The sequence below is a fragment of the Molossus molossus genome, unplaced genomic scaffold (assembly GCF_014108415.1).
Source record: "Molossus molossus isolate mMolMol1 unplaced genomic scaffold, mMolMol1.p scaffold_m16_p_3, whole genome shotgun sequence".
NCBI classification, from domain to species: domain Eukaryota; kingdom Metazoa; phylum Chordata; class Mammalia; order Chiroptera; family Molossidae; genus Molossus; species Molossus molossus.
In genome coordinates this window covers 83,048,919-83,060,073 of record NW_023425366.1, presented here as the reverse complement: position 1 = coordinate 83,060,073, position 11,155 = coordinate 83,048,919, and the positions used below count along the sequence as shown (strand labels likewise).

At 40.1% G+C, this 11,155-nt stretch overlaps 1 protein-coding gene across 7 annotated transcripts in view; it reads left to right on the top strand.

Annotated features, from left to right (window-relative positions):
- The first annotated feature begins 1,932 nt into the window (after window positions 1–1,932).
- Window positions 1,933–11,155, top strand: part of PGGT1B (protein geranylgeranyltransferase type I subunit beta) — a 59,251-nt gene continuing 50,028 nt past the window's right edge. For 3 of the 7 annotated variants that reach the window (XR_004961734.1, XR_004961733.1, XM_036280394.1), the window contains exon 1: window positions 1,933–2,072. Coding sequence is in view for 2 of the 7 variants with exons in the window: in XM_036280394.1 (XP_036136287.1) it covers window positions 1,933–2,072 (140 nt within the window). In the remaining 5 variants the exon portion in view is untranslated. Of the gene's footprint in view, window positions 2,073–8,347; window positions 8,410–11,155 lie in introns of those variants that run through there. The other 4 variants (XR_004961735.1, XR_004961736.1, XM_036280395.1 and 1 more) reach the window with 2 other exon arrangements.

Below are 11,155 nucleotides of genomic sequence, written 5' to 3'. Positions count from 1 at the left end.
TATACTGTAAGTACTTTACATTACACTTATTTTCCTATCTTTCTATATAATTCAAACGTTATCACTTAATGACTAAATACGAGTCAATTATATGGATGCTCTAACATTCCCATACTTTGAAGACTTGAGCTATAATATAGAGTGGCATTCTCTGTAAGGGTTAAATTCTGTCATGCAAATGTCAAAAACCTTGTATGATCAAGAGCACCTATGGAAAGCCTTTTATTTACCTAGGAGTATATTTATTATTTCTCAATGAGTCCATCATAGAAATATTTCCTCCAGATTTTGATCAGATTGCTGGTACTTGAGCTGAGAATCAGATGAAATATTTGGCTTCCTTTTAAGGGTCAGGTTGAATAGGATTGTCTTCCCAAGCATATATAGCGTGTGCAGAGTTGATTCTACTAAGTTAAATATATGTGATATGACTCCACTTTGAACATCTTCAGACATTTGACCGTGTGTGTGTATGTGTGTGTGTGTGTATGTGTGTGTGTCTAAGCGTGTAGGTGAGAGAGCTTAATTGTAATAGTGCAGTGAAAACTTCTCTAGATTGGGCATACCTGAAGGGCAAGGATTATGACCTCCATATTTGTAGGGAAGTCCCAAGGACAGCCCTCTACTTATACCTGGCCATTTTTTAATGTAGTATTTGTTAAAGACATGCTGGAAAACCTGTTAATAAGTAGTACCTAAAAGTATGCCAGGCACTTTTTGGATTGTCAAATAAGTTTAAGATAACTCTAGCCCACATGGTACATTTTTTTAAGAAATATTTTCTAAGAAATCTATTAATTAAAATTATACCCAAACTTCTATTAGCTCAATTGATTATTAAAAACAAAACAGCCCTGGCCAATTTGGCTCAGCGGTTACGCCTTGGCCTACAGACCATAGAGTTCTGGGTTTAGTTCCTGCTAAAAGCACGAACCTCGGTTGCAGTTTGTCCCTGGCCCATTGGCAGCCACTGGATGTGTCTCTCATTGATGTTTCTCTCTCTCTTTCTTCCTCCCTTTCTCCCTCCTGTTCTATCTGAAGATAAATGCAAAAAAAAAAAAAAAGTCCTTGGGTGCGGGTAAAAAAAAAAAAACCTAGTTCAGGCCTGATCCTTGGGTGGGTTGTCCCCCCGCCCCCAAGAGTTCCTTGTGAAGTTTTAAAGGGAATGTGATTGAAGCACCTTAAATCCCTCTTTTTGAAAAAAATAGCTAAAATGATATTATTTCATATTTTTAGTATATGGGCAGTTTAAGAACTTATGGAGCTTACTTGCTGTTTCAAATTGATAAAACAGTCATGCTGGAGTCAAAACACTGAAGCAAAGAGTAAAATCTTAAGACTTGTTGAAAAATGATGAAAGCAGTCACACGTGCGAATACATTTCATACATTGTATTTAGATACATTTTAAAGTGACATGATATTCTAGAGGGCTGGGGAAGACCCAACTTTTGTAATGTCAATAATTATTTAGTAAAAAATTATCTCCGTAGCTTGATTTGTAGGGTTAGTTTCTGTATCCATTCAGCTTAAAACTGGCCTCCCACAAAGTAAGTCTAGTGTTAAAAAAAAAGTGAGTCTGAGCCATTCCTGATCACATATATCATCTTCGCCTCCTTCGGGCCTTGATTTTTTCGAAGCAAACTTGAAACTATTGACATTGCGCTTCCTCCCAAATATCGAAGGAGGATAAAAGTACTGGAGGGATTTGTGGGCCGGATTTTACCAGGCTTGCGAGGTGTTTCCAAAGCTTGGGGCTTACAGTAGAAAAGGTTGAGTCGTGCGCCGCCTAAAAAGAAATCGGGCGATGAAGCGCTGGTAGGACTTCCCGTGGACCCCGTGGACAGCCATTCCACCTAGCAGGCCCCTCGGGATTCCCGCGCGCTGCCACCAATCGCTTCCGGGTCACGGCAGACGGCACTTCCGTAGCAGCATGGCGGCCACGGAGGACGAGCGGCAGGTGGGGGACTGCGAAGGAGAGCGGCTGGATTTCCTGCGGGACCGGCACGTGCGGTTCTTCCAGCGGTGCCTCCAGGCTTTGCCGGAACGCTACTCCTCGCTGGAGACCAGCAGGTAACTGGTGGCCACAGGCCGGCGGGGGGTCCGGGCCGCAGCGGAAACGCGCCGTGGAGCCTGACCGCTGACCGGGCGCCCGCAGGGGCTGCCCCGCCGCCCACCGGGCACCGCCCGGTGCCTCCGCTCCCGTGGGCCTGTGGTCACTCTCCTCCGAGCTACGGCGAGAGGGTTTGGGGGAGCTGTAAGTCTAGGGCTTTGCAGTTTCCGCCTTTTTCATTTCCCAACCATTTTTCCTGTCAACTCTGAGCTTCCTTTTACTCCGTCCTCATTACAGGACTTTAGAGTATAAAAGGAAAAAGACAAAGAGTTTGTCATCGTGTTTTAGATAAACAGCCTTTTCTGTTTCCCTTTCCTAATTCATTGACTTTTTAGAATTGAGGTAACATTGATTAACAACGCTATACAAGTGTTAGGTGTACATTATAATTCGCTCTCTGTATGCGCTATTGCGTGCTCAGCACTAAAAGTCTGTTTCCTTCGGTTTCCATATATGGGCTCATTAGCTCTTCACGGAATGACTGCATTGTGTTTGGTGTATAGGAGCAGCGGAGATCCTCTAAGGTTTGAATAGAAATTAACTTTACAGGAACTGTAAATCTAATGAAAGGGGAAGATTGGCGAAGGGGGTGCAGTGTTGCTTGAAGCAGCCTGGTAAAGTGTATTTGCAAAGCTTTGTAAGTTGGAGTTGGCTGAGGACTGTGATCTGGCAGGGGCTACGAAGCTATGAATTAGTCATTCAGAGTAAGTCTGGGGATGAGAAGAATGAAAGGAGGAGGCAGTCTTTGCTCTGCATTGCTGTGTTTTGACGTGCGGCTCCAAAGCTGCATGAGACTGGATGGGAAGAGAGAGCGGACTGTTTTTGCTGTGATATCTCTGCACATTTTCTGAACTCTGCGTCTCTGGTGTATTTTGAACACTGCCGGGCTGGGTCACTTTTGGAAGATTTATAGATTAGTTCTGCATTCTTAGTCAAGAAATACTTATGTTAGGTGTTGGGAGTACAGCTGACAAAGACAAGCAAGCAGTTTCAATAGAGTTCTATGTTATGTTAGTGTAGGGTTCATGGGAACATACAGGAAGGGCAGTTACCTAATCCAGATTTCTTTAGCAATGCCTTTCCTAATCACCCTTTCCAAAAGACACCACTTCCAATCACCACCTGAAATTCTATTTTATTGGTTTGTTTGTTTAATGTCTTTTTTTTCATGCTTTATTATAAACTTCATGAAGGCAGGGTTTTGGTCTATCTTGTTTATCTCTCTAACACTAGGGCTGCCCTGTACAATATGGTAAACATTAGCCACATTTGATTATTTACATTTGAATTAGTTAAAATAAAATAAAATTAAAAATTCAGTTCTGTTTGCAGTAGCCACCACAGTTCAGATGCTCAGACCACATTGGCTAGTGGCTTTTTTTTTCTATTTTAATATTTCTGTCATCTCAGAAAGTCTTATTGGACAGTATTGTACTGGGACATTGAACAGTTTTTGGCATATGAGAAGCATTAAGTAAATATGTGTTGTATAATGTGAACTGAGCCCTGGAAGATGAACACATTCTTGTTAAAAAAGAGTAAAGCATTATTTATATGCCTTTCTCTCAATAAATTTAATTTTTAAAAAGAGTTCCAAAATTGTATTATATAGAATGTTAAGAAATATTTTGATAAATCACATTTATATTTTATGTGAATTCATAGCATTTGGATTAAAAATACCTTCCATCCTATTTTGATTGTTGATCTTTGCATGTAGCTTTAACTATAGGTCTGTGGTTGGCAGTAAACTGTGTATTCCTGGTCACAGCATAAGTAAAACAGTAAAAATTGTTTGATTAAACAACTACTTTAATAATTGATTTAATAACAGTATATCTTAGGATCTACATCAGGCATTACATACTAGATAATAGATATATAATATTATGTAGTGCATTACTTTAATTAAGAGAAATTAATTATATCTTTTTTATGCTTTGTGTTTGTCACTTGAGTAGAATTTTTAAACATTTTTGGTTTCTTATGGGTCAATTAACACATTTAAGATAATCTGTACATATCAGTTTTTATAGTGATTTTTAAAAGTTTTTCTATTTCCTGATTTAGTCTTTACTTTCCTTAGTTTAGTATTAAGTCCTTTTGTGGTTTATGTGATTCATATTGACGTTAAGATACTTGTGAAGAAGCTCCAACCTCTTAAAGCAAAGGTGATTGGTCACAAAACTTTTACTAATACTAGAGTTTTAAGATAAAATAGTGTGTTGACAAAGATGTAATTCTTATCCAGTATTGCAGTTAAATTTCACAGGCATTTATGGAGTGCCTTCCATGTGCCTGGTATGGGGATATGGTATTAAACTAATAATTCAGGTGTTCCTGTGTTCATTCCTTTTTACTGATAGATATGAAACAGTTGACCTACATGTTTAGATACTTATTTTCTGACCCACCATTTTGGCAAAGTTATTTTGTTTCCCTGTTTTCTTTAGTCTGACAAATGAGAATAGATACATTTTACTTTTCTAATAACAATGGCTTTATGAAAATTCACATGTATATTATTTGTTGTTTCACCTGAGGTTTTCCTTTAATATTAGCTTCTGAAAAGTAGTAGTTACTAGTCAGCTCAAGTGATTATTAAACCTTGGATTGTGAGCTTTGTCAATTAACAGATTTTTTATGAGTGGTTTTGAGAGTTGTGTGTGTGTGTGTGTGTGTGTGTGTGCTATTGTTGCCATTTGTATTTAGTAAGGGGAATTAGAGTAGGCTTTTAAATTCTTTTTATTGAGGAGCAAAATATTGACCATTTTCTATTATGTTGTTTTTACAGATGCAGGCGTTCTAGAAGAAGTGTTTAGATAGTTTTTATTTTACAAGACGTTCACAATCTATCCAGTTGTTCTGTATTCCCCTGTGTATCCTGTGTTGCAGCTGTGGCAGCCAGTCATTCCGAAACTACTCTGTCCTTTCATTCCCTCCTTTATCTGAAGTATATCACAGTCTAACAATGTACCCGTCAAAGTATGATGGTGATGATGGGAGGCTCTTAATCAGTGACATCAGTTGCTTAACAAAAATGCACATACTTGCCCTGGCTGGTTTGGCTCAGCAGTTAGAGCATCGGCCCTCAGACTGACGAGTCTCAGGTTCGATTCCCGGTCAAGGGCATGTGCCTCAGTTGCGGGTTTGATCCTCAGAATCATACGGGAGGCAACCAATTGATATGTCTCTCTCACATCAATGTTTCTCTCTCTCTCTCTCTCTCTCTCTCTCTCCCTCCCTCCCTCCCTCCCTCCCTCCCTCCTTCCCACTTTATGTGAAAAAAAACAATGGAAACATATCCTCAGGTGAGGATTTTTTTAAAAATGCACATACCGCCCTGGCCGGTTTGGCTCAGCGGTTAAAGTATCAGCCTGTGGTCCAGAGAGACCCAGGTTCGGTTCCCACTAAGGGCACATACCTTGGTTGCAGTTTGTCCCCGGCCCTGGTTTGGGTTGTGTGGGTGGCACCCACTCGATGTGTCCCTTTCACGTCGATGTTTCTCTCACTTTCTCTCCCTCCCACTCTATCTGAACAAAAAATGGAAAAATGTCCTCAGGTGAGGATTAAAAAAAAAAAATGCACATACCTGGGCTTATCCTCAGATCTACATTGGACTTTGTGTGGAGTCTGCATTATAGAAAGCATCCCAGGTGGTTCTGATGCACACTGAAGACTGAGATTGTTTGCCTGATAGGAGAAACAAATATACAAACAGATTACAACACTGCTTCCCAACTCTAATGTGCATATGAATCACCTGGAGTCTCTTGAAATTCAGGTTCTGACTGCATAGGTCTGATAGGGGTCTGAGATAGTGCAGTTCTAACAGACTCCCTAGTGATACTGATGCTGCCGATCCCCTGACCACACTGAGTTTGCACAATAATTGTATTCATAGGGCATTCTGGAAGCCCCTAAGTAGCTCATCCTGAAGAGAGACAGGGCTTAGAGAAGTCTTCTTAGAAGATGTAACCCTGGAGCTAAATATTGAAGAATGTGTTCGGTTTTGTGTGTGTGTATGTGGATGGATTTTAGGCATATGGACAATAAATAAAGATAATAAAAGCAGATAAGTAAGTTTTGAGCAGAGGAACTTTGATCATTTCTCAAATAGTGGTTCAAAATGTAAGTGTGGTAGGAATTTAGTCTAGAGAGGTAAGATATGGGCCAGATCACAGAAGGCTTTGTGTACCATCTCAAGAAACTTGAATTTATTGTCATATAAGTGATGGGAAGTTGCCAGTCAGTGGATCTTCCTGGTTAGGTATGCATTTCTTTCTTTTCTTTTTTATCTTCACCAAGGATCTTTTTGCATTTATCTTCAGATAGAGTGGGAGGGAGGGAGGAAGAGAAAGAGAGAAACATTGATGTGAGAGACACATAGATTGGTTGCCACCCACACGACCCCAACTGGGCCTGGGGACAAACTGCAACCGAGGTATGTGCCCTTAGCGGGAATTGAACCCGGGACTCTTTGGTCTGAGGGCCGACGCTCTAACCACTGAGCAAAATCGGCCAGGGCTCTTTCTTTTTTTAAAAATATATTTTTCTTTATTGATTTTAGAGAGAGAGGAAGAAAAAGAGAGGGAGAGAGAGATAGAAACACCTGTGAGAGAGAATGTAAACTGGCTGCCTCCCGCACACCCCCACTGGGGATTGGGCCCACATCCTGGGCATGGTCCCTGATTAGGAATCTAACTAGTGACCTCTGGGTGCATGGGTTGATGCTCAACCACAGAGCCATGCTGGCCGGGCTCCCTCCCTCCCTCCTTTCCTCCCTCCCTTCCTTGCTTTCTCCCTCCCTCCCCCCCTCTCTTTCTTCTCCTCATCCCAAGATATTTTTTTCATTGATTTTTACAGAGAGGGGGAGGGAGGGAAAGAGAGAAACATTGACAGAGCATGCACTCTGTCAGGACCACGGATTGAATCTGCAACCCAGGTTTGTGCCTTTGACTGGGAATCGGACCTTCAACCCTTCAGTACTCGGGCCAACACTCTCTAAGAACTGAGCTACACTGGCCGGGGCTAGATATGCATTTCAAAGTAATACTGGATTTAAGATTGGTTGTTGTATTAAGTGGGGCAAGACTGGTCAACTTCCAGAAGACCAATTAGGAAGTTGTTGCAGTAGTCCAGAAGCCAGGTTCTGGGTCAGTGGAAGTAGGGAATAAAGGAGGGATGAAGGAAGAATGAGGAGTCTCAGGATTCAAGGATTAGAACTGCCATCTGGTCTAGAGAATAAGAGCCAAAACGAGCCCTTGTCTGTGTGGCTCAGTTGGTTGAATGTCGACCCATGCACCAAAAGGTCACTGGTTTGATTCCCAGTTAGGATACATACCCAGGTTGCATGTTTGAGATTGATGTTTCTCTCTCCTCTCCCTTCTTCTCTCTTTAAAAGTCAATAAAAACATGTTTAAAAAAATAAACATTTTAAAAAAGAGGCAAAAGTAACAGATTTAGAAAGGAAGATGATGATGTCTATAATAGCATGTATTATATAGCTACTAGTTATTCCCCCCCCCCCCCCCGTAATTTAACCTGCTTAAGGTTAGGAGGCATGTTTTATTCATTTTTGTCACAACATCTAGTCCATATTAGATGTTCAGTAAATGTTTTTTATTGAAAAATTATTTTGCATGTTAAATAATAAATAAAAAAGACTGTACTTAAAAATATTTACCAGATAAGTCATCTGTTTAAAAATACTACAGATGAACCACTGGCCAGTGTGGTCCAGTTGGTTGGAGCATCATACCATGCACCGAAAGACTGCAGGTTCAATTCCCTGTCAAGGTACACTCCTAGGTTACAGGTTCTGTTCTGGATCAGGGCACATGCAGGATGCAACCAATTGATGTTCCTCTCTCATCTCTCTCTCTCTGTCCCTTCCTCCTTCCCTGCCTCCCTCTCTCTCTCTCTAAAAATCAATAAACATGTTCTTGGGTGAGGATTAAAAAAATATAAGGCCTAAAATTCTAGAATTTATTCAGTCATTCATCTATCATTCTGAAGTATTTCTTGGGACCTCTCTGTCTCTGTGCTATGTATTTTAATTTCATGATTAATTCTTGTGTCCATTAAGGGTCTTTATTACTACTATTACCAATTTGATTGAGTATCTTTGTTCCTTTTTTTTCTTTAAGATTTTTTATTTTTTTTTAAAGAAAAGGAAAGAGAGAGAAGCATCAATTCAAGAGCAGAACTCCATCAGCCCCCTCCTGTGCAGCCCCTATGGAGGATTAAGCCTGAAACCCTGGCATGTACCATGACCCGGAATCAAACTGGCAACCTGTAGGTGCATAGGATAACACCCAATCAACTGAGCCACACCAGCAGGGCTGTTCCTGTTTTTTAATGTAGCTGCTTGTTTATAATTTTAGAACTCTTTGCAATAAGTTTTAGCTATAGCCCCACTTGAGCTCTAGGTAGGAATGCAGTTCACTGTTAAAGATACTTGGAGATGCCATTAAAGAGATTGTACTAGAAAGGGACAGAAAGTGATCCAAAGTTTGAGAATCTAGTCAACTCCCATAAATCGGTGTTTCCAACATACTCCCAAATAGTCACACTCCTGCTTTAACCTGACAGTATACTACTAATTTAGTGGCATAGGCAAATCTTATTAGTGTGGCTAAATTATTTTTTCACTGCCCAGAATGTTTTTTCTTTAAAAGAAATTTTTTTTTAGTTCTAGTTAATCTTTGTTTCTTTTTGTGCTTTAATTCCCCCAAACAATTTTTTCTTAAGCCTGAAAATTTTGAGATCTTTTAGAGACATCAGTTATGATCCACTGGTGAAGCAACTCGATGTAGTGATGAAAAATGTTACTATATTTCTCCATATTTCTTCTTTGTATTTTCTGTGGCCTGTTTAATTTTCTTCCTCTCCGAGTTTTAGGACTACTTGAGAACTCTGGTGTGGTCAGAAAAGGAATACTTTCCTAACCTATCTTGGAGGGTGGGGTGGGGAGCAAATGACTTCTTAATCCTGTTTGCTTCCACTACTGAGTACTTCACTTTGTATTTATTTATTTATTTATTTATCCTCACCCGAGGACATTTTTTCATTTTTTGTTCAGATAGAGTGGGAGGGAGAGAGGAAGAGAGAGAGAGAGAGAAACATTGATGTGAAAGGGACACATCAAGTGGCTGCCACTCACACAACCCAACAAGGGCCGGGGACAAACTGCAACCGAGGTACATGCCCTTAGCAGAAACCGAACCCAGGTCTCTCTGGACCGCAGGCCGATGCTCTAACCGCTGAGCCAAACTGGCCAGGGCCTGAGTGCTTCACTTTATAAACATAAGGTTTGCTCTGTAGCTGTGTTAATCCTATAAACCTTAGTTCCAACTGCTATGGATTGAAAATGCTGGACTTTTAGAAGCCTTTAATAATTAAGTATGCAAGATTTTAAAATTGTGTACCACCAGTCGATTGAGTTCTGGTATTTGCCTCCATATCCAGGAGCCAGTAAAATGAAAAACAGATCATTCATATAACACTCATAAACAGACAACAGTATGACTTTAAATCAGGGTTTCTAAACCTCAGCAGTGTTGACATTTTCCACCAGATACGTCTTTTTTAATTTATTTTTATTCTTTTAATCCTCACCCAAGGACATGTTCATTGATTATTAGAGAGAGGGGAAGGGAGAGAACATGGATATGAGAGAGAAACATCCATCAGTTGCCTCCTGCACACGCCCGATGGGGGATCAGAAATCAAACCTGAAATCTAAGTATGTGCCCTGACTGGGAATCAAACCTGAGACTTTCTGATATACAGGACGACACTCCTACCAATGAGCCACAGCAGCCAGGGCTCCACCAGATACTTCTTTATTATTGGGGTTGACCTGTGCACCATAGGACATTTAGCAGCATCCCTGGCCTTTACCAACTGGATGCCAGTAGTACCTTTCCCTAGTTGTGAGAACCAAACTGTCTTCAGAATGCTCCCTGGGCAGTAATATTGCTGCCAGTGGAGAACCTCAGCTATAGAGTAGTGCTTCTAAAGCCTGGCTGCACATCAGACTCACCTGGCAAGGTGTTTTTTTAAATACCAGGTTCCCAGACCCCAACTTCTGCCCAGCATTTCTGATTTCATTGTCATGGAGTAGGGCCTAGTCCTCTCTAGGTTTGTTTGCAGTGTTTTATTTGCTTGTTTTTAAACTGATTGTAATGTACAGTTAAATTTGAGAAACACCCTTGTGAAGAACACCATACTGCCCCTCAGAATTATTGACTAGTTTTAATTGGTTATATAGTGTTGAAATGTCAAGCAAGTTACTTGAATTCTTTGAACTTCATTATCTTGCACTAGAAAATTTAAAAGATGGATTAGATCATTTCTCAAGTTCTTAATTGAGTAAAGAATACCAGCATTTTAATAGCCATTTGGATATGTTATTTTAGTATGTATTTTTTACTAATTGGAAGATCTTTTGTTTTATCCAACCTCAACAGTTTATCAACAACCTCGTGTTGTTCTCCACTTTTATCTCTGCCTTCTTTTGTTTTTTTTCTATAATAATGCTTTAAAGAGCTAAATTATCAGAGGCTTGATTTTATCTGATGGTGATCATTCACTTTCTGGATTGTAAAAATCTGAAAGACCTGTAAGAGCTCTCCAGGAGGATTAGATATAGTATTGCTGGTCTTTTATTTGTTAGTTAATTCAATAGATATTTGAGTTCATACCAGGAATAAGGCAGACCTTATCTTGTGAAATATACTTATTACCAAGAGCAGTCATTTTCAAACTTGGCTACTGTTAGGTATAAGTTTTTCTCAAGTTTACAGTATCATTTATTTTGGAGAAGAGCTATTAACCTGGGGGTGGGGGTGGGGGGTGCCAACCCAGGACCAGGAGAAAAGGCCTGTAGCATCTGTGGCATGAGACTGTGATTAGATTATAAAGTCATTGATACCCTTGTCCCTTTCAAACAGAAAATTCCAATAACAGTATCTTTTATTCAGTGCTTACTTATGGGTAGGTAAACAAAATAACTATGTGAGGTGTAACAATAATTTAT